Source organism: Pangasianodon hypophthalmus, chromosome 23 (genome assembly GCF_027358585.1).
Source record: "Pangasianodon hypophthalmus isolate fPanHyp1 chromosome 23, fPanHyp1.pri, whole genome shotgun sequence".
NCBI classification, from domain to species: Eukaryota; Metazoa; Chordata; class Actinopteri; order Siluriformes; family Pangasiidae; genus Pangasianodon; species Pangasianodon hypophthalmus.
The window spans coordinates 3,915,434-3,939,000 of record NC_069732.1 but is presented as its reverse complement, the minus strand read 5'-3'; the positions used below and the strand labels follow the sequence as shown (position 1 = coordinate 3,939,000).

The 23,567-nt window shown below is 38.8% G+C and overlaps 2 protein-coding genes across 3 annotated transcripts; both read left to right on the top strand.

The window, feature by feature from the left end:
* The first annotated feature begins 1,006 nt into the window (after window positions 1-1,006).
* On the top strand, window positions 1,007-9,291 carry gipc1 (GIPC PDZ domain containing family, member 1). 2 transcript variants are annotated; one of them, XM_053228377.1, is made up of 7 exons: window positions 1,007-1,190; window positions 2,677-3,077; window positions 5,735-5,920; window positions 6,020-6,200; window positions 7,184-7,293; window positions 7,713-7,794; window positions 8,603-9,291. In XM_053228377.1, exons 2-7 carry the CDS (start codon window positions 2,787-2,789, stop codon window positions 8,752-8,754), a joined length of 1,002 nt encoding a protein of 333 aa, XP_053084352.1. In that variant the 5' UTR covers window positions 1,007-1,190; window positions 2,677-2,786; the 3' UTR covers window positions 8,755-9,291. The 2 variants fall into 2 exon arrangements, with proteins under 2 accessions (XP_053084352.1, XP_026801882.1); XM_026946081.3 differs by lacking the exon at window positions 1,007-1,190 and adding an exon at window positions 1,238-2,596.
* A 6,212-nt stretch (window positions 9,292-15,503) lies between these two features.
* Window positions 15,504-21,658, top strand: trim35-12 (tripartite motif containing 35-12). The gene is made up of 6 exons (XM_026946052.3): window positions 15,504-16,131; window positions 18,384-18,479; window positions 18,943-19,173; window positions 19,633-19,655; window positions 19,752-19,870; window positions 20,950-21,658. Exons 1-6 carry the CDS (start codon window positions 15,607-15,609, stop codon window positions 21,507-21,509), a joined length of 1,554 nt encoding a protein of 517 aa, XP_026801853.3. The 5' UTR covers window positions 15,504-15,606; the 3' UTR covers window positions 21,510-21,658.
* Window positions 21,659-23,567: the final 1,909 nt, after the last annotated feature.

Genomic DNA, 23,567 nt, shown 5'->3' with positions numbered 1-23,567 from the left:
TTTGACTGTATTTTTCTGCTCTCTACTGTAGGCTTGAGCAATGTGGAAAATGTAGAGTTCTGCAGTAAAGGAGTGGCAGAACTTCACCAGAGAAGAAGCCCAGTGTCTGCTGATGGCTACGGGGGCCAGACTTCAGGCAGTCACTGACTGCAAAGGATTTGCAATGAAGTATTAAAAGTGACAATTTAATTAATGATTGTTTATTACTTTTGGTCCTTTAAAAGGGGAAGGGGGAGGGAACCACATATAAAAAGTGCTGTTCTAAATACTCTTAAATTAAAGCTGAACCTCTGCACTTTGAGCTCATATTCATTTCATTACATAATTTGTGATACTCCGGTTTCCTCCCCCAGTCCATGCTGATTGGCATTGCTAAATTGTCTGTAGTGTGTGTGTGTGTGTGTGTGTGTGTGTGTGTGTGTGTGTGTGTGTGTGTGTGTGAGTGATTGTGCCCTGTGATGGGTTCGCACCCAGTCCAGGGTGTCCTCGTCTTCTGCCCGAGTCCCCTGGGATAGGCTCCAGGCTCCAGGCTTCACGCGACCCTGTGTAGGATAAACGGTACAGAAAATGGATGGATGGATGGATAGATACTGTGGTAGACAGATAAAATAACTTTCTCAATATCCCAATATTTTATGCATGTGGCTGTAACAGTCAGAGGAGATCTTATACACTGTGCATCACAACACCTAGGCTTCAGTGTGGTCATTTTCTCCATACAAACTATCCTACATTTGTGTGTCTAGCTGATTAAAAGACATCATGGAGTGTGTGTGGTGCATTTTGTTTCTCCTTATTTTTCTTTCCCACAGGTTTAGGGCGTGTTTAATTTAAATTCCTGAACGCTAGATGGTAGGAGTGCACTTCTCCTTAAACTGGCTCTCGGCCCCCATAAGAGCAGAGAAAAAGAGTGCAAGAATGGCTAAATCCCAAACGCCTCACTGCTCCCTAATACAAGCGCACTATGTAGTGTGTGAAAGAATAGCGCATGCGCACTAAGTAGGGCACTACATCTGGGATTGGGACTGAACCAGCCCTGGCAGCGACATTCCAGCGGATCATCATCCTCTCATCCTGTCCTGTGATGGGAACGCGTTCAGTGTACAGAGTATAAAATTAGTCTTAAATGAACAAATCGGTTTGTCTGATAGTTTAGTGGTCTAATAACAGGATTTAATCACGTTATAGTGGTGAGTCTGATCGAGTTTTTTGGGGGCAGGTCTCTAAAATCGCGGCTAGGAACAACACCAATAGCTAACGGTTTTTTTTTTTTTTTTTTAGCTAAACAAGCTAGCAACCCGGTTTTTAAACTTATCCAGAATACATTTCTTAACTTTGTCATCATTTCTAATGTTATGTGAGACTTTTTAATAACACGAACGAGTCGTATAAGTGTCGGTTTTTGTCGTATTTGATTGTTAGTTTGCTAAAAATGTTTAGGTTTCTCTAAGAGCTTGCTAATTAACTCCTAACCTGTAGCTAGCAAACTTATCAGACTAGCAGTTCATTTCCACCCAAATACTCTTTATTTAGTGTTTTTAGCCTTAACTATTGAGTTATTTAGTCGAACTGTTACTAAACCTAATAATGATAAGCTTTATAGATAGCTAATCTAGAAATAAAATCAGCATTTGAACCAATGTGTAGGCGATATTTTGCATTTTAGAGGTGTTTCGATATGATAGATCACGGTATGATATTCTCATCAAATATATCACGGTTTTATTGTATTAAGTAAAAAGTAGAAACTTAATTTTTTAAAATATAAACCTGCTTATGTTTTTTCCACATTCTAAAGATCCTAATTATTCAAGTTCTTTTTTTAATTGTTTATAGACTGCCTAATATAGATATGATTTAAAGAATTGTGCTGTCAAAGGAAACTAATCAACAACAGGTTATTTCCCAATAACACCACATCCTCCTGAAGTGTTTTGTTCCTCTTACACCACAGTCATGTGCCAATGATTATGATTTGTTATTTATCAAAGAACAACACATACTTTTTATCTATTTATAGTTACGTGTAAGTTACGTTATAGCAGCTGTAAAAAGGTCGTTCCTTCACATCTTCTCTTTTTTTCTCTCACTTGACGTTAATAAGACGAAAAAAATCGCAGCTTGTCCTGTTACCAGGAAACCACGAAGGCGTAAACTCCTCTGTCCTGAAGATGTCGGAAGACTTACGGACTGTTACAGAGCGCTGACGCTGGAGACTCCTTCCGTAAAACGTCTCATTACAGAAAACGTCACCATATCAAGGATTACACGCACTTTTTTATCTGGAGAGTCCGCCGTGAATGAGCTGTTACTATAGCAACGCTCACGTATTCGAACGATCACGTTAATATAATATAATATAATATAAGCCTGGCACTACTGTCAACATCTTCAGACCAATTAGAATTCAACAGCACCGTGATATGATCTTTGTTAATGATTTGTAATGAAATAGCTCACGTTACTGACAGAAAAAAAGTTGTTTTGGTTGATTTATATGGAGCCACGATGCGAATAGGTCTAATATGGCTGTAATACGACATGCGCTAACAGTGTGAGATTAATCACTGGGTTTATACGATGTCAAGGGAAGACGGTTAGTAAATCATTTATGATTGCAGAAAATATAATCTTTATTACCTTGTAATCTTTATTACTGTTCGTTTTTAATTCCAGGTCTTCTGTGTAAATGGCTTGAGTCTAAACCACGTACATCCAGAAACTTTGCGAACTCCAGATTCTCTCCTCTCGTCCGTACTACTGAACACCAAGAGAAACCCCTGAACATGCCGCTCGGACTGGGCCGAAGGAAGAAGGCGTCTCCGCTGGTGGAAAACGAGGAAGCCGAGCCGATCCGCGCCGGACTCAACGTCGATGGACTCGACAGTGGGAGGGTTGGAATCGCTGAAGGTGTGACACAGGAAGGTCTGCCTCCTCCGCCCACTAACCTGCGGCCTCGTCTCATTTTTCACACCCAGCTGGCGCACGGCAGCCCGACAGGCCGCATCGAGGGATTCAGCAACGTCCGCGAGCTCTACTCCAAGATCGGGGAAGCCTTCGGGATCCCGCCGGCAGAGGTGAGACTCGCACGGCATGTTTCAGAAAGTTGGTTCTTTCTTATTTAATGAAAAGTAGCTTTTTAAAAATTAAGGCACAGGAAAGTGCTTGGGTTAAAGTAAGACTAAAGGATGGTTTACATTTGATGTGTGACATGAAGCAGATGCAGCAACTCCAGCGGCATTGTTCACACACTCGCCTGCGTATGTTATGAGCATCTGGAGAATTAAATGCGACGTCCACTAGCGCTAGTCCGCATGTCCGAGCCAAAGCACCGCTGTCTGTCAGGTTTCCAAGTCCAACTGTAAAACATTTAGTGATTTCACACAGCGCACGGTGACGTCAAACACACTCATAAGCTCTGTCTCTCTTCATAACTTTAAGCCGTTGTCGTGATTGTTGTCATGATCCGCGTCTCAAAATGTAACCCCTGATCATAGCTTCAAAGCGCTTTACAAATCTTGAAAATCCAGAACGCAAAACAGACCTTTTAGTAAGTTTTTAAAAAGATATTTTAAAAATTCAGTTACTTTAATAGGAAAACTGCTAGTGTTAATATTTAATAACGCTCTAGTACATTCGAGACACAACGTTAGTCTGTTTATTCAGTTGTGCACATAATAATTGAGTTTATTCAGTGTCACATGGTGCTATACTGCCTCCACTATTTACTTAGTCACTTTCATTTCTGAGGACGAACACAAACGATGCTCCAAATGACCACAGGGTATGCTCAGAGGTCATCTTGCGGAAGTGTAGATAAGAGAAACTATAATTGAGCCTTTAGGGTAAATGAAACCGAGGTCACGATTGTCCCTCATGATTCTCTGAGCAGTTTTGTAAAAATTTATATATATATATATATATATATATATATATATATATATATATATATATATATATATATACTGAGAGCTTTTCTCAATTTAAAAATAATCCAAAAGCCTAAACGTTTGTAGCGAGAAACAATAAATCTGTCCTAAACAAATGTTAAACATTATATTCTGAATATTAAATTCACACTTAGTATAAACAAATGAAGACTAAATGTCTCGCACACAGTACTGTGAAAAAGTCTTAGGCATCCTATTTTTTTTAGTGCAAACTTTATTATAGATGTTTATTTTGTGACTTCTACATTATTGATTCAGTTCAAAAACATTTTAGATTCCAAACATTAGTTTTCCAGCACAATATTAAATGTTACAGAAAAATGTTTGTATGTCAGTAAAGAAAGCAGCAGATTCCATAAGAGACACTTTTCAGATAAAAACATAATGAAGGCTGCTGGGTTTCGCTGCAGAAATAAGAAGCGAGTCGACAGTCAAAGTCTCCAGAAGAACTGTGGCTGCTTCTGCAAGATGCTCAGTAACACTTCCAGCTCATTTCCTTATAAAACTGCACACACTGCACCTCAGATACTGGTTTTTTTTTTTAAAGCAAAGGATCATCACACCAAATACTGACTTTGTTTCATTTATTACTGTTTACTGCTCTTTATAGTATTTTTTTTTTAAATCTAGAAACATTTAGTTTCATTATTTTTGAAGGCATCTTTGCTCTACAGGGTTTTTTTTTTTTTGCATGTGCCTAAGACTTTTGCACAGAACTGTGTGTGTATATAAAATTGTCGCATTACTGAGAGGTAGCTCCGTTTTCCTAGCGGATGTTTATCTGTAGTGTGTGATGCATCACTGGGGAGTTTTGAGCGAGACATTTAGTCTTCATTTGTTTATACTAAGTGTGAATTTAATATTCAGAATATAATGTTTAACATTTGTTTAGGACAGATTTATTGTTTCTCGCAATAAACGTTTAGGCTTTTGGATTATTTTTAAATTGAGAAAAGCTCTCAGCTTTCCAACGTTGTTTCTCCCCTTTTTCTTCTGTAGACGTTTAGCTCGTCAGCTGTGTGTGTGTGTGTGTGTGTGAGATACAATGTCTCTGTGCTCATTGGTCACAGTGAATATGGAGGAATAGTGACTGAATTGACAGAATCTGCTCTGTTCCTGAAGTGAATATTATTGACAAGTGAATTAAGATCGCGGTTATAATACGGATTTGTTTGTACCGCGTTAGTAAGATGTTTAATATCAGACATGTAATTGTAAAACAGTGAATTCACTGAATTCATTAATGTTTGGAAAAACACAATCTGGCACAAAGACACTTATGAATCCTTGTAGCAACACAGACATCACGCTTACCTTCTCTCTCTCTCTCTCTCTCACACACACTCTCTCACACACACACACACACACACGCACACGCACAATCCCAGTTTACGCTACCTGACTATATGATCAAATAGTTCATGAAGATAAGAAACTGAACAGTTAACACAGCTGGAAAATGTGGCACTGCCACATCTGTTACTTTAGCTTTAAATTTCAGTCTGATGTTCATTTTAATCCTACAGCTGAGCTGGTTTAAGTTTACAGAATCGTGGTGGATAATCAGAGTTGTTAAGTTAAAGTTTGATGCTTTGCAGCACATCGAACCACAGCTCTACTTTAAACTTGGATCAAATCCATGATTAGCTGTAAACTCTGTTTAATCCTTGTTGCTGCAGCACTCCCGCAGTGTTTAAAAAGCCCCTGAATATCCGCAGATTTTATTTATTTTGATGTGTATGAACTCTTTAATAACCTCTCTCCCCATGCCTCTTTGTGTTCAGGTTATGTTTTGCACACTGAACACCCACAAAGTGGACATGGACAAGCTGCTGGGCGGCCAGATCGGCCTGGAGGACTTTATCTTCGCTCACGTGAAGGGCCAGAGGAAAGAAGTGGAGGTGTTCAAAGGCGAGGACGCTCTAGGACTCACGATCACTGACAATGGCGCCGGCTACGCGTTTATTAAAGTAAGGCGGACAGGAAGCCGGCTCACAGAAACACAAACCTTTTTTTTTTTTTTGAAAGAAGTCAGGATGTGCTAAAAATGACCTGGATTTCCTTTGCAGAGAATAAGAGAGGGCAGCATCATCCATCAGATCCAAATCATCAACGTCGGAGACATGATCGAGTCCATCAACGGTCAGACGCTGATCGGCTGTCGACACTACGAGGTCGCAAAGATGCTCAAAGAATTGCCGAGGGGGAAAAACTTCGTTTTGAAGCTGGTGGAACCGCTGAAGGCCTTTGGTGTGTGTGTGTGTGTGTGTGTGTGTGTTAGTTACAGTAATATCTCACCTGATGATGTCACTGGCAAGTTTGCCTTATCCCAAATGCAGCCAAACATCCAAGACGTGCTCAGATCACTTTTAATGTGTATTATATTTTATACTTCTACTTCTTTATTCATGTTCAGTATCTGGCTGTCCAATCTACACCAAAACATAGAACTTCATGCTGAGCTACAGGGAAGGAGCATCACAGAGGCATCATTTATGCACAACAACAAGAAAAAGAACTATTACACAGGACTTTCACTGGAAATCGGTCTGATTCACCCACAAAATGGCGGCTGTCCGTAGTGACCCGGATCTAAACAAAGTGAAAACTTTCTGTAGCTCTGCTTTTGGGTTGAGTCAGGGGTTGCGTGAACCAAGAATTTCCCGTCATATACCGAATTTTAAAATCATTGACAGAAAATTCTGAAGGCCATCCGTCATTTTGACGGATACGAACTCTAGGTGTGCACGGTATACGTCTTCCGCCGTAGACATAGAACATCAAAACCATTCATTAATATTCTGCTAGCTAACTAGTTTTCTGGTGTTGTGTTCATTAGCAGCTGTGACTTGAACAAACTAGCCAGCCAGCCAAGTGTGAAAAATTTAGCTAGCTGTTTACTGGTTACTTTATTCCGGAAAATATTCCGTCAGTAGATGGTTGGGAATTTGGTGTCACTCGTGCATTTCAGTACCTAAACGTCCACCGGATCGCTATTCACTACTCACCACTATTCGGGTACTACGACACAGTCGTTGCGAGAAAGGTCTCAATTGTTCAACTGCCAAATAAAAAATAAAATGTTGCATAAAATTAGACTGTGATGGAATTTTCACAGCCGTGTGTGTCAGTGTGATGGGTAATGATTCACTGTAACGCAGCCTCTGGGTTGAGTCCATGCTGAGGTGGTAAGAGGTGGTGTGACGCTACATTGTGCTGATCTTCTTCCTCAGATATGATCAGTCAGCGGTCAGGGGGGAAAGCGGGGTCAGCGGTACAGCTGGGTACGGGCAGAGGGACGCTACGACTGAGATCTAAAGGACCAGCAACGGTGGAGGAACTGGTAAGTGTGTGTGTGTGTGTGTGTGTGTGTGTGTGTGTGTGTGTGTGTGTGTGTGGAGTTGCTGTTAAGTTCCTAATTTTTCTAAAACAGCACGTTCTGAAATGTTTTATTCCTCTTATACTACAGCAGTTTGCCAACGATTATGTCGACAATTTTTTTTTTATCCATTTGTAGTTTAACCACGTCAACAAATATGTCCCTGTTGTTACTATAGAAACGATAACGTATCAGAACGAGCGCATTAATATAAACCTGTGATTTGTAGCTGCGCTACTGTCAGAGCTGCTGCTGTTACAGAAAATTAATCAACTCCTCCTGACCAATCAGAGTCCAGAATTCAGCAGCGGTGTATACAGGAGTTTTAGATAAACGGAGTGTATTGTTTCTGTATTTAAGTTGCACTTTCGTTTTGCTTCCAGCCCTCAGCGTTTGAAGAAAAGGCTATCGCAAAAGTTGACGATCTCCTGGAGAACTACATGGGGATACGAGACAGTGAGCTCGGTAATCACAGCAGTGTTTGTTTATTTCTTCCTGAATCACATTTCTGGATTTGTGTATAGCATAGGGCTGTCACAGTAACCACACGGTAAAGAAACTACAGTAGATTTTCATTATTAAATTAGAAAATATTTCATAAGCAATTCGGTAACAGCCTGAAAAATAACCAGCGCTTTAAGTGTTCTCTGTGAGAAATGTGCCGAGTTCTGTGTAAAATTTGTTCCATAAAACTGTTACAGAAGACGTACATTTATTCCCCCTTTCACCTTTCTTTCTTTCTTACTCTATTTCTCTGCCTTCTCTTCCTCTCTCTCTTTCTCTCTCTCTCTCCCTGTGTCTTTCTTTCTTCTGTATATCCTCTTTCTTTCTTTCTTTCTTTCTTTCTTTCTTTGTCTCTTTTTCTGTCTTCTTTTTCTCTCTCTCTTCATGTCTGTTTTTCTTTGTCTGTCTCTTGCTTTCTCTCTCCCTCTTGCTCTTTCTCTTGCTCTGTGCTCTCATGTGTCTTTCTTTCTTTTTTTTTCTTTCTTTCTTTCTTTCTCTCTCTTTCTGTATTTTCTCTTGCTCTCACTTTTTTGTGTCTCTCTCTGTCTGTCTCCCTGAATCTCTCTCTCCCCCCTTCCCTCTCTTTGTCTGTCTCTCTCTCACTCTATCTCTCTCTCTCTCTCTCTCTCTCTCTCTCACTCTTTGCCTTTCCCTGTCTTTCTCACTCTCTCTCCCTTCCTTCCTTCTCTCTCTCTCTCTCTCTCTCTCTCCCCCTTTCCTCTCTCTGTCTGTCTCTCTCTCTCTCTCTCTCTCTCTCTCTGTGTCTCAGCTGCCACCATGGTGGAGTTGGGCAAAGACAAAAAGAACCCGGACGAGTTTGCGGAGGCTTTGGATGAGACGCTCGGCGACTTCGCCTTCCCGGACGAGTTTGTGTTTGACGTCTGGGGCGCCATCGGTGATGCCAAGGTCGGTCGGATTTGATCCTGAACACGGCGGAGTGAACAGGACTGAAAGGGAGGTGTTTAAGGGAGGTGGTGCTGCCACTGAGGACACTGCTACTACAAACTACACTACAGAGTGAGTTTTACACAAAAAAACCCTTCAGCTATCTGCATTCTGGACATCCTCTGGGAGCGGGTTTAATCCTTTTTAATGCAAAATAATGAACTGCATTGCTCTGACCCTGATATTGACTCCAGAAGGAATTAAGCTAGCCCTTAAGACACTAATGTGGAATACACATGTTGAAATTTTCCCCGGTTTTGTTTCAGATACTTCAGATAAACGCTAGGAAAAGTCCCAATCTGCACGTCGCACGTGTAAACCTCTCTCTCTCTCTCTCTCTCTCTCTCTCTGACTCTTTATAAAACTGTGACGTTCACTTTGCACTGTTACACTGTACGAACTGCACTGCCACGCCGTGTTCACACTCCTTCCCCCAAACACACACTCGTAAACACACACACACCCCCCTTGTGCATGCGCAGTGCAGTTCTGGACCACTTTATGTGATGTAACACTACATGTTTTCATATTCCTTACGTCTATTCCTTTATAATGATTCATTTTTCCCCACAAGTTCCTTGAGATAATCAGGTGTTCATACGTGTCCGAATGTACGTGCTGTTACATTTCACCCCTTGTTTTTTTTTTTTTTTTTTTTGGCTACATGTTACATGTAGGCTTTAGGTGAACGAAAGATTGATTTAAAAAAAAAAAAAAAAAAATGCTGAAAGACATCTGTCTCCTTCCGAACACAGTGAAATAATCATCGACTTTATTCATCTCATCCGTGTATAAATATAAATTTGAAATGGTGAACGTTTAAGGCTGACTTAATCGAGTAGGCTTGGATAAATAGCTACATGTCATTAATGTGATGGAAAGGGGGTTGGTATGGAGTTAATTTTATACCAATAATTTAAACAAAACTCTTAACATCTGCAAGCAAAATAATGCTACAATTTTAAACAGTCAGATTCTTTCTTTAAAAACCAGTTGATAAATAGACGTTTAAGGTGACACTAGAAAAGTAGGCTTGTGTGATATAAACAATATTATCGTCCCTACGCGATATTATACTGCCGTGATATTCAGTGACGTTTATCGCTGATTATATTATAATTACCAGACCTGCCAACCTTTACGCATGGTGCGTAGGAGCTCCACAATTTAACGTCGGAGGACGAGAATGATTTGCGCAGGGGTTTTGAACTGCAAGTCTGGAAGCTCCGCCCCTTTCCTCCGCAATCTCATGTTTTCTCGACTTCCACAGGCTCACTCGCTTTATGTCACAGAGAACATTTTGAGTTCATTAATGGAAAATAAAATTAATCCATGTTTTTATCGACTTTAGCTAACATTAGACATATAAGTTTAACATCAGAGAACTTTATTTTAAGTACGTAACTGAAAACATTTGGCCAAAAAATGGCCACTGAAACCAGCACAATCGGTTTTTGGCTGAAAGATAAACGAAAGGAGGAGATTAAATAAAGTGTCAAATCTAACATTTTACAAATACTGTTGATGATGATGATCATTAGAATGTGATTAAATATGAAGTTTTGTTTTTTCAACCGGTCACTGCAGATGTTCGAAAACTTAAAGCAGCATCAACAGTGAAAATGTCGGCCATGTGGACATTAGACAGCTGATTTGTAACAGGATTACATTAAGAACGTACTGTTACCTTTTTTTTTTTGTTGTTGTTTTTATTTTTCCCTCTTTAATGCGCATTATTACAGAATCGCCTGAATTCCACCATCCAGCTGAGGTTTCGCGATTGCTGGACTTCCCGAACACACAGCTGATAATATTATAACACCCTGCTGTACTCTCCTTAAACCTGAAATATTGGAAACACTCGCTTTTCTTTTTTAGGCAGTTGGTTCATTTATCGCGATATTTTAAAATGGAAAATCATGCTCAAGGAAAAAAAAAAATATTGCACAAGCCTGCTCAAAAGCAAAGGAACAAAATACGGAAGTTAAAAAAAAAAAATGCGATGAGTGACGTTTCCGTCGCAAGTTTAAGATTTTTGTTTAATAATTTTGGCACAAAATGAGCTCCATAGTCTCCAAAGGAATGTGTTCAATTGAGGAAACATCGCAGAATTAACTTCCTGTTTCCACAGGACACATTTCTCATTTCCATTTCAGCATGTAAGTAATTTTACGAGCAAAGAATTTACAAAGATGTAGAGGAACGCTCTAAAATAAAACAAAAACTGCAGTCTAATGCCAAACCAAGGATCAGTATTAAACTGTTAATCATGCAAAATTTCAAATGTAGTATTTTGTCTAAATAATATTTCAGCTATCTCTAGTTTTCCATGTAAATCGGTATTTTTCAAGTATTGTAAGAGGATGATGATGATGATGATGGTGTGGATTGAAATGTCATTGCCTTTAAAGCAAGCAACTAGCGAGCGTTCATTTCATTACATCTCATTATTGAGGTTAAGGACAGGGCTCTTGTTATTCATGTGTTTATATACCACACTGTTCTTGTCAATATTTAGCTGGAATTTTAGTTTTTTTTTTTTTTTTTTTTAATGTTTTGCTGTTGCTTTTTATCGTTCTGTTGTTGACAGTTTGTCTTCTTCGCTTATTTCAATGTATTATAAATCAAATGTCTTTTTAAAGAAGAGATCAATGCTGTTACAAACACAAACACTGTTACGGTTTCAATGTTACACTGTTTAAATGTCTCAGCGTACTGCTGAAGTGCAATTAGCGAGCCGTCTTCGTCCGTCATGTCTTCAGGAGCTGGAATTTTGCTTCACGTGTTTACTCATTACACTCATTTCTCAGCTTCATTAAAACAAACCATCTAATTTGGCTCACTTGTAATTTGTGTTTTCTTTTTCGGAGGTTCATCCAACCAGTGACCGTTTAGTTATTAAACACCGTTCTGTGTAAATGAGCTATGACGAGGGAAAGTGCAAATCCATGTAGGCTCGAGTCAATTTCTCAGGACCGAGCTTAAACCTCGTGTTGTTTCCCACTGACAACTTTCTAATCAGCATTGTGTGGCACTTAAAAATGAAAGAAAATGATTTACAGTATCAAGAATCATGATGATGTGCCTTATCCATGTCATGTTGGTTCTCGGGCTAATCTCCTCTTTACTCAGTCAGGACAGATTTTAAGCAGCGATGGCAGCCAGAAGAAAAAGCCGAGCTGTACTGTGCATGCATGAATCTGACTCGCTGCTTATTTCGCTTCGTTCTACTAGGCCAAAACCACCGGTTTGATGTCCTCGTAAGCGTAAAGTTTAAGTGAGTTAACTTTTTTTTTTTAATGGGTGTTGAATTTGAATTATATTTACACTAGGTAACGACACTCTTCCTTTAATTAATTCAGAGTAATTTGGTCAAAAACACTTATAATTTAATCAAATTTTCTGACAGAATCTCAGACTCCTAATGATACCAGAGACCTAAAGCGAACACAGTAAAATGAAACTTTGATATCATGATGAATTTCTGATCATTTAAAAGCACATAGTTAATTACAGAAACACCCAGACTCAGTTCTGCTGCTGTTGTTTTGGCAGGTCTGTTTCCATGGCGATGATATGAACACAGAGTTAATGTCGCTCTGTAGGATGCTCAAAGTTTGGGATGATTATTTTATTATTTTTTTTTTTAAATAAACAAACCCTGATTGATACTTTTCCAGAAATTTGTTTCCGGACTTGTTTTGAAAGCTCCTTCATCTTCATGGTGCTGTTTGTTTAGGTATGTTCTCTAATAAGCTGTGGGTTCTTCCAGGAACAGGTGAGTTTATATTAAGTTCAAGTATCACTTTAATTGCACACAGGATGACTTCATTCAACTAATCATGTGGTTTCTGATGAGAGCTGGTTGCTTCAGATGTTTCTTGTGTGTTTCTTATGCAACCGCAACTTTTACGGATTCATTTTGTGAATAATTTTACAAGTTCATCTATTTCCGTTCCAGGCTGTAATGCTACAAAATGTGCAAATGTTCAAGGGGGGGGTGAATACTTATGCAAGCCACTGTATATAGTATGGTGTACAAATTTTGGGTACTACCATCTGACGCCCATGAGAGACAAACCTGGCGCAATATCAGCGGGGCTTTATTGTTTTTCAGGTGGTGCTAAATAGGACTGGCCATTGTGTGGCCAAGAGTAAATAATAACTTTATTTCAGGCAGAATTTTGGGGTTAGTGACAATTAAGCCCTGTGCATCAAAGGAAATATTAGATAAAGCATCCTAACAGAAGGAAAGGAAGATTATCAGCCTCTGGATTTTTAATCACGCCTGTATAAAGCTGGGCTAATGCCATAAATTTTCATCAATACCTGCATTTAATGTGTTTTATCAACATAATTTCTGAGAATGCACTGTTATTGTTACTTTCCTTGCAGCCACAGTTCAGCTCACACACAGCATACACAATTAGTTTTTTTATTTCTAAATACGGGATGAGACCATATGAGCTGAGAGAGGAGCAGCTCCTAACGCTTGGCTAACTAAACAAGTCCCACTCCTCAGTAAAAAGCTTTAATTCCACAGTAATAAACCATATTTGTCAAAAAGCTTTTCCAACATTTATAGATTTTCCTGTTTAAAAAAAAAAAAAAAAAAAAAAAAACTATTTGAGCTACATAGAACAAGGGGCGCTTACGTTCCACCTTACACCGAAATATGGAGAAAAAGAAAAACAATGAAATAAGAATAAAAAAATCTGACCTTGTGAGTTTATACTCAATCCACTTAGATCAAATCTGGCTAAAAAAAGATTTTCCTCTCTGAATGCTCCGTGAGGAATATCGCTGCTCTATTACGTATATATCATGTATTATATCCGTCTATTTATTAATGATGGGTGGATTCAGTCTGGTTTTAGTCATTTTCCTGTCATTTCCATTTTGCTAGCTGCTTTCCCACACTGTGAAAGGAACAGTACCACATTTATCGCATTTGAAAGGAATGCCATTTCCTAAAATGGCTTCCAAATTCCTGTGTATTTCCAGAAAACCTGCTAGCAGTTGACATCATGTAGCTCACAGTTTCTCTAACATCCTGTACATCCTGTCATTATAAAAAAACCTACAATATTTTTCTCTCCACATGGCTGAACAAGTTGATGGTTTTTTTTTTATTTTTGTTTTTTTTTTATTATTATTATTATTATTTTATTGTAATTGCCGTATTTTATCCTAATCCTCTTCTGTAATCGCCATATTACCCTCATTTACCCATTTATTTTCAATATACAATGTATTTTAGATTGTGCGTGGGGGAAAAAAAGCCTTTATATAACCTGGAAATAACTTTTCTGCATGTCTCCAGTTTGCCTGCAGACAAATGCTTTTTGTTTCTAATGCTTTTACCACAATTTAGTTGAAGTAGCATTGGATTTGGAGGTATCTCAAAAAGTCATTTCAGAAAAGTTCATAAAAGTCCACTTTATTTACAAATGTGGAAAGGGAAGTTTCAGTCCAGGATTGAAATATATTGTCTTTCTCCCCCCCAAAAAAAAAAAAATTAATTCAGTGTCATTTGCACAGCACCATAATATCCTGAATGAGTTTTACAGGCTACATAATTTAGCTGCTTCCTACCAAATTGTGTGAGTAGTATTGACCCGTGGTGTGTCCTTATGTGTGATTTTATTCTTATTTATTCTTATTTATGATATCTCCGATCATAAGACGCTGGAGAGGATCTGCTACCGGAGCCATGCTGGAAAATGTTTAGAAGAGTCTCTGAGCTAAGGCCAGTTTTTCCCCATATGTTTATCATCTCTGCTGCAATTTATTTTTCAAGTACTTGAAAGTACTCTGGCAGAGGTGTTTAGGGCGAGCCTTGGGAATTGAACACTCCTGGATGTTTGACGTAACGCACATTTTATTAGGGTTGACACCTACTGAAGTTGCAGGATCCGAATCTTAATCTGTAATCCTGGCTGGAATTTACGTTGTCAGCCGGCATCAGTATATGTGAATATATCTATTTTTCACGTCATGGTCTTGGCATATGTCTTCTCTCACACTCTGGTGATAAACACACGAGGGAAGAAACAGTGCAATATGATTATTACTCGCTACATTTTAAAAGCAAAATCACATGACTATGACTCTACTACACATGACTTTCTCTATAATCACATTAGAAATATGTCATAAGGCGACTTTGTAGCATCAGACAGCTTCAAATCACCCGCTGCAGAATTTTATTCAACTCAGTGATACACACACATTACTAGTCCTATCATTACATCTGCATTTACCACGTTATTGAACCTGCTTACAAAAATGTAATTAATCACTTCTGACTAAAGTAGACTACATGTTTCTCATGATCGTATGCATCTCATGTAAGCATAATAATCGTAATAATCAAAGTATTGCGAAAATTGAATCAGATTTTTTTTTCGTGTAAACATAATCTCATTTTATTACAGAGCAGTATTTTTATATTGACTGTTTTTAGTGAAGTTATGCTTCTGTAAGTTGGCTGACGCTGCAGGATGAGTAAACGTACTGCATGTTCTGTACGATACCCTGAGCAAAGAGTAGCCGTGCCTGCTATAGTCAACACCGACCGAGTCTCCAAAACAGTGCTGTTTACAGCAAACATCTCACTGATTTGCCAAGTGCTGGCTGTTTTCCCTCAGAGTGACGCAAGACGCCTCGTGGTCAGTCAAATAGTGGACAATGTTGAGTCTATAAAAGGCAGCTGTAGTCAGAAAGGTTCACGTTTTACTCGTTCCTCTGGTGTGTTTGGAGACACACATATCAGTTTGTGGACAAGCCGAAGTGAGTTTTGTGATTTACAGCTCAGAATAGTGAGCGATGCCTTTACGGCCCAGAGCTTCTTCTCAGCCCGGGAGAGGCGGCATACTCCTGAACCCCAAAGTGACGGCAGTTCTGCGTCCCCGAGCTCTGACCTCGAGCTCCCGCTCGGTCGTTGAGGACCAGCTGTCGTGTCCCGTGTGCTGTGAGATCTTCGCCGACCCCGTGGTCCTGCGCTGCAGCCACAGCTTCTGTCGCACCTGCCTGAACCAGTTCTGGAACAAGAAGGCGCCCAAGCGCGAGTGTCCCGTGTGCAGGAGGAGGTGCTCGCTCACCGAGCCAACCGTCAGCCTCGTGCTCAAGAACGTGTGTGAAACGCTGGTGCAGGAGCAAAAGGGACTGACCACACCACCCTCATCGCCCGGCACCACCGCCAGGCCGCTAGACCTGTGTCCTACCCACAGAGAGCCGCTCAAACTCTTCTGCCATGATGACGAGGAGCTGCTGTGCTGCGTGTGTCACACCTCCAAGAAGCACCAAGGCCACCGCGTGTGTCCTATGGAAGAAGCGGCTCATGACCTTAAGGTGAGCTTCACTGTGCAACCAAAATTAGCCTCTGACATTATCAAGCCCCATACAACACTGACCTTTATTCTGATGTGGGAAACAACAGGACATGACAACACTGTTAATGTCAGCTGTGTAAACGGGTATAAATCCCACAGCGGACTATCAGACTAGTAAAAGGCCAGGCTTTATGTTTGGGCCACAACAAACACGACATTTTAATTAGGAAATACAAAAAACTGCATATAAACCATGCACTAGTGTGCATATTATATCATTTTATTTCAGTCATCTGTCTCATAGATGCATTTCATTTTCAGGGGAAAAAAACAAATCAAGGAAGAAATGAAGTGCAAAATTTCATTCAAATAACAGTATTAAACAATAATAATAATTATTATTATGAGCATTAAGGAAAAATTAAACCAACATTGTCTTTAAATATATAGCAATACAATATACACTACATAAATACATTTTTTTTTAATTAATTCAGTTTGCAAAAGAAAAGGTTTTGTAAGGAATAAAACACTCCATGTCATGCTGTTAGAGGAAAATAATCACATCCTGACCTTTTTTTTCCTCTTATACCACAGCAATTTGCTAATAATATTATGATACATTGGATTTTTATCCATTTACAGTTACTTTTAATATTTAATATCTGCAAAACAAGTTAGTTATCTGTCTTAGCTCTGACTGTTACAAAGCACTGGCACCGGAGACTCCTTCCACGAATATCAAATAAACGTCTCCTTATTGAAAACTTACTTTTTTTAAAATCCGTTTATATGGAGCATCCGCCATGTGTAAGCTGTTGCTATAGAAACGATAATGTATTAAAACTAGTGTGTGAATATAAACCTGTGATTAATCAACACCTTCTGACCAATCAGAAACGAGAAAATTGAGAAAGCAGTCTGCATGCGTTCAGCATGTGATGTGTGTGTATCCATCCCCCATCATTCCATTCCAGTACAGTGTGTTTTCACAACAAGCTGAAAAGTTTAACACAAAACACTCTGAACACGACGGAGGTAAAGGTATTTACAGGAGCTCTCGTAGCAGTAACGTTGTTTCTAGAACAGCAGATTTCGTTCAGCTTTATGTTAGAGTTTTAAAACACACTAGGTAGTTCTAGATACAAAATACATTTTTACTGTTGATTTAAAGATGGTTTGGACAGCTTTTGCCATCTAGCATGCTGAAGTGTCCTTCAGTTTGTCTCTCTGGGAGAACCTTTAAAAAACCCATGGAAATGAAGAACACATAGCTGTCTAAAGAACCGTAGAAGAACTCTTATACTGTATGTGTGGTAACAGTTTAAAAAAATGTCTTATTGCATCTTGCTTATTAAATAGAATATTATTTGGCCTACACTTCTTAATATATACATCAAATGAACACCTTCATACTTGAATAAAAAGAACTTAGCGAATACTTTTGTTATATAAAAATTGGCACACAATTCTGTTTTCAAAATTTTTTTTTTTTTTTTTTTACTGAGAACTGTCACATGCAAGGAATCTATACAGCAAAAATATCATTCATGAATAAACTGTATCCCTTGTGCACAGTATGTGTGAACAACTGGTTACAGATGTAAAACGTGTAAAACGTAAAACGGGCTTCCAGGTGGTGCAACAGGAAAGCGTTCACGCTATTGCCTGCAAATCGTAAATTCAAATCCCTACGATGCTGCAGCCATCCAGGAGTGGCCAGGAGTCCAAGAGAGCAAAATTGGCCGTGCTCTCAGGGAGGGAGGGAGGGAGGGATGGCCTACAAGTGACATTAGTCAATCATGAGCGTTTGTGAGCTCACGCATGCAGAAGTAGGTGGATAGCGCTTCCTGTGTGTGCTACACCGCCTCATGGTGTTGCATTCGGCTGGCTTCACGTGTCTCAGAGGAAGCAGCTTCACATTGGTAGCTGTCGTGTGATAGGGAGACTTAACTGGAGGGTGAGAATTCAACAAGATTAAATTAGGATGACGATCAGGTTAAACAAAAAAACCAAAACTTAGTTTTAAAGGCTTAGAGGTTAGGACTACTGCCTGGAAGTTCGTGAGTTCAAATCTCAGTACTGCCAAGCTACACTTGCCAAACAGATAAATGTAAATCTGTTAACTGGCCGCCATCTTGGATTGAAAGCGACAACAGCAGTGTTTTCTTTTTAGATTAAACTGATGTGTGCAAACAGGTTTTTTTTTTTTTTTTGCTCTAGTGGTTCAAAGTTAATAAAGCTTAGTTGTGTTTCTCCGCTGTTCTTTAGGCGGAGTTAAAGAAGGAGCTGGTGCCGATGAAGAAAAGTCTCCGTCGGCTTTATGAGGCCAAGCAGGAGCGCGATGACGTCACCGTACACATCAAGGTAACAACAAAGAGAAGACCAAAACATGTTAACTAAAGCCAGGTTTCACAGTGAGAGCTGGTTGTGAACAGAAAGCAAAACAATTGCCACTAATTAACAGCAATTTGCATCTTAATTGCTGTTTGTCAGAATCTCTAAGGGCGTTTTAGGCAAAATACAGTGATGTAAGGATAGCTTGCACAGTAATTATACACCTTTCTAGGATTTGTTTTGTGATGTTGAAGGATTCTTGGACAATTCAAAATGAATCAGCCGAGAAACGCTTTTCAGGTTTGTTCAAAGACCAACAAAAGAGCTTTAAGCACAAATTCTACGTTAAACACTCCAAAGTCTGACACATCCCAGGAATTTAAGAGGTTTAAACACAACCACTGATTAGAAAAATCATCAATAGAACATATGAATAAAAAAGGCAAAATCTCCCCGATATGTTTTTTGTGATGTCTCTTGTCCATGTGGACAGAACCAAAGGCAGCAGGCGGAGAAACAGATCAGAGAGGAATTTGCTGAGATCAGACAGTTCCTGGAAAAACAGGAGCTGGCCAGGATCGCTCTCCTGGCTGAGGAAGAGGAGGAAAAGTTGCATCTGATGAAGAAAAACACCGACAACCTCTCGCGGGATATTCTGACGTTCTCTCACGCTGTCAGAACCATAGACGACGAAATCGCCAACAGCGACTTCGTGTTCCTGCAGGTGTGGGAACTTTTCTTCAGAATTTTAACACATTTTCAATAAACGTTGATATCTCACTGATATTGAGGTGATAACATTTTTTTCTCTTTAGAATTTAACTAGCTTTTCCTCAGCTCATGTTAATTTTACATATTATTATTATTATTATTATTATTATTAGGGGGGCTTATAACCCACTTATATTCGGTAGGATTCTTCCTTTTTTTTTTTTTTTTTCCTTATATATTTTTTTTTATTTTATATTATTCTTTTCTTTTTATCTGTCACTTCTTTTATTTGGTGCATTTTCATTAATAGCCTATTTTACTATTTAGTTTTGACTACTTTTTGTTTTTTTTTCTTCAGATTTTAAATGTATAAATGAATGTTTTAATTAGTTTTTTTTTTAAACTGACTGAACAAGGATAATGCTGAGGCCTTACGTCTTGTGTGTTTTCTTTTCTTTTTTTTTCTTTGTAGCACTACAAGAATATAAAAAAGAGGTTAGTGTGTGCATGACTGATAACTTTGTATATAATTATCCTACATTTATTATAAAATTCTAAAGTATCTACACAGTGAATCTGTTGTGATTGCAGGACACACTTAACCTTTAATGAACCAGAGAAAGTTCCATCTGCTCTCATCAATGTGGCGAAACACGTGAGCTCTCTGAAGTTCAACTTGTGGGAGAAAATGCAGGCCATGGTGGAATACAGTAAGCTTCTCCACACACTCGCAGGGTTACACGTTCATGGGTCAGCTCTTTAGATAAAGCATTACTGACAAAGTAATTAGCTTGAATATATAATTGCCTAATTAATGAATCCTTCAGGGATTGTTAATATATAAGATTATACCACAGCGCTGTTGGATTCTCGATTCTGATTGGTTCCTATAACGGTCAAATTGTAAGTGATGATAGGAACTAACTTGTTTCATGGACATTCAGTGACATTAAACGTAACAGTAAAAGTGTGACGTAGTTATTTAGTTAATAATCCTTGCCACACTGCCATCATATAAGAGCAATAAAACACCTCAGGACATCCTGTGATTGGTTCAAAGCTGTTGAAACTATCCTGTGACATCACAAACTGAGCTTGCACATAGCCCCGCCCCTCAAATCTGTTTAATATAGAAGTATTATATATAGAAGTCTGTTTTAAAAAGACAAAATGTAACTAACGCTGTGGTAATAATTTTGATCCAACGAATCTGTATAATCTGAATCAACTGTCCATTATAAAGATTACCTACCACTTTTAAATGGTGTTTACTTTCTTTCTTTAAAAAAAAAAATAAAAAAATTAACATGAAATAAAACAGAAATAAGGTAACAAGATATTGTTCATGTGCTAACGTTATGTTGGATGTCTTAATCCATTTTATTGCTAGAAAACCTAAACAGGCTGCCTGGGTCAGTATGAAATGCACTGATAAGTAGTAACTAGGACATGATAGGAGTACAAATTTAGTACATACATAGCTGTGGTAATTATTTTGACCCAATAGTTGACCGTGGTAACTATTTTGAGCCAAAAGCTATATGTATAAATGTATATATGTATATAATCACTAAATCAGCCATCCGTCATAGGGTACTGCCACTTTAAAATGGTGTAAAAAATAAATTAAAGGGAAATAAAAAATGCTTGTCTGCAAAATTTGTTGGACATTTCCTAACCAGTCTGCGTTGGTCAATGGGAAATCCATTGATATGTAGTGAATAGGATGTAAGAATAATTTCTAAGTCACGTCACATTATAACGATCACGTTCCTCGTCCATTTCATAGCTCCGGTGACTCTGGACGCCAACACGGCTTACCCCTGCCTGACGCTGAGCAAAAACCTGACCCACGTCAGCAACAGCGGCTTGATGCAGAAGCTCCCCGACAACCCCGAGCGCTTCGACCACTTTGTCTTCGTGCTGGGGTCCGAGGGCTTCAAATCAGGACGTCACGCCTGGGAGGTGGACGTGAAGGACAACAACGACTGGGTCATCGGCGTCGTGAAGGAGTCCATAGCCAGGAAGGGGAAAGTCTCAGGAGGTGCCGAAGCAGGCTTCTGGACCATCGCGCTGTCGGACGGCCTTTATACGGCCATGACGTCTCCGCCGACACAGCTGGCGCTGAACGGCCATCTTGAGAGAGTGAGGGTGAAGCTGGACTACGAGGCCGGGGAAGTGAGCTTCTCCAACCCTCTGGACCTGACGCCCATCTACACCTTCCGCGAGCGCTTCACAGAGAGGATGTTCCCTTTCTTCTGCCCTGGTGCCAACATCAACGGCAGCAACCCAGGTCCTCTGAAAATCTGCCCGGTTAAAGTAGCTGTGTGGAACAGTGCCGTCTGGTAACAGGGGTTTACAGTGTTCTGCTAAAAATAAAATCCATGCGCTTGATCTGCTGTACACTGTAATCAGACTAAAGTAATCAAACTGCTCTGGAAATCCTGTTTTATTCATACTGTGAGTAATATCCAATAAACAGTTATTATTTGTAAGAACTGTAGTGTCTTTCATAATAGCTTTTACACAATGAGACGCTAAAATTTCACTTAGTTGTTAAGCGCATTATCCTTATATCTCCAGTGCAGAAGAATCAAATTATTTTTGAACGTAATTATTTTTGGTTGAACTGTTCCTGGCTCATGTCTGCTCACTTCTATTAAATTATGAATATTAAAAGAAAGAGTAAAAAAGAAAAAGTAAAAAATACAGTAGCTCTATTTCTCATCACTAAGCTTTTATTTCATTTGACAGTTGACTTCTCGAAGGTGTCGATTAATTTTCTGACAGCAGTGCAGCTACAAGTCACAGGTTTATATTAATGCGCTCATTCTAATGTGTTATAGTTTCTATAGTAACATCTCATTCACGAGGACTTGTACGGAGGACGCGCCACATAAACAGATTACAAAAACGTGTAATTGTTGATATGGTGACGTTTTCTGAAGGAGTCTCCAGTGTCAGTGCTTTGTAACAGTCAGAGCTGTAACTTTGTTTTCAGTCATCTGCAGGCAGAGGAGTTTACACTTTGCAGTTTCTTGGTTGGTGTTGTTAATAAATAAATGAAGAAAAGTAATAACTGGCAGGTTGCTGTGGTATAAGAGGAATAAAACACTGTGACGTGTTATTAGGAAATAGTGTTTTTTTTTTTTTTTTTGCTTACTAGCCATGTCCTTGTTAAGTAATAGATGGTTCAAGGAAATGGCTAATAACTACTTTTGAAGCAGATATGAAGAGGGAATCTTTATTGTATTACGAATCCTTGCCAGAAAAGACTCTGAAGATATTTAGATGCTAAAATAGTTAGTCACGTTAACCCTTAGTACAAGATTAAAAGAAGATATTAAAATATTAAAAGATATTAAAAGAAGATGATTGTTTTTAATCACATTTCCATGATGTCGTCACAGACAATGGCTTATAGGTGTGACGTTGCACCCTCACCTCCTAGAGCCCAGTATAATCGCTACAGACGGGGAGCAAACAAGGACAGGGTGTAACCTAGCATTTAAATAATAATGCGATTAAGAACCTATCTCCCTCGACAAATCCTTTTGGAGTTTAATTCAGTTCTGCTTGTGCTGCTGTGCTCATGAAAGCACATTTAACTCTAACCCTAATGGAACTGTATCACACCACTTACACAACTTACACAAACAAACGCATTAGATAAAAGATAACATTGGTGTAACACGAGACATGAGCTTAACATGATCCAAATAAGGGCAAGCAAGTCAACAACCACGATCGAATTTATTGGCACCTGAACAATCTTAAATAAATGGTTTAATTAATTAATTTGTTAATTAATCAGTCGATTTACTTTTATTCATGATTTTATTAGATAATCCTTTCACCTTATTTTAGTTTCTTTAGCTCTTTTTCCACTCTTTAGTGCATGTCCATTATGGTTGAATTAAATTTGATTTTAATTGCAGTTTGCTTATTTTATATTCATTTCTCAAATCTGATTGGTCAGAAGGTGTTGATTAATTTTCTATAATATTTATATACTATATAATAGCAGCAATGGTATAAAACACTTCAGGACATGCTGTTATTGAAAAATAATCAACTTCAGAGTGGTAACAGTAACTCATCGCTTCAACACACCACCCCATCATTGATTATTTTACAATAACAGCATGACACAGTGTTTTATTCCTTACCTAATATAAGATAATAATATATAATATACAGTGTGGTATTAAAATGATATTTAAAGGTTGATTGACCTCTGTGACATGCCTCCTGGGTTTAGTTCTTGTTGTTGAGAATTATTAGATAAGGTTCAGGAATATCCAAAAAAAATAAATAAATAAATAAAATAAACAGGCCTTATAGCACTGAGGCATGGAGAGCTGTGTTATCAGTGTGTACTCAGCCCGGGTTTAGGGCAGAGCAGAG

Bases quoted from the DNA above. Each gene is read 5' to 3' on its own strand.
- trim35-12 (XM_026946052.3), top strand. From the start codon at position 15,607: ATGCCTTTACGGCCCAGAGCTTCTTCTCAGCCCGGGAGAGGCGGCATA. The intron at 16,132-18,383 runs GTGAGCTTCACT...GCTGTTCTTTAG, and splicing joins AAGCGGCTCATGACCTTAAG to GCGGAGTTAAAGAAGGAGCT. The intron at 19,871-20,949 runs GTAAGCTTCTCC...TCCATTTCATAG, and splicing joins GCAGGCCATGGTGGAATACA to CTCCGGTGACTCTGGACGCC.
- gipc1 (XM_026946081.3), top strand. The intron at 5,921-6,019 runs GTAAGGCGGACA...TTTCCTTTGCAG, and splicing joins CCGGCTACGCGTTTATTAAA to AGAATAAGAGAGGGCAGCAT. The intron at 7,795-8,602 runs GTAATCACAGCA...TCTGTGTCTCAG, and splicing joins GATACGAGACAGTGAGCTCG to CTGCCACCATGGTGGAGTTG.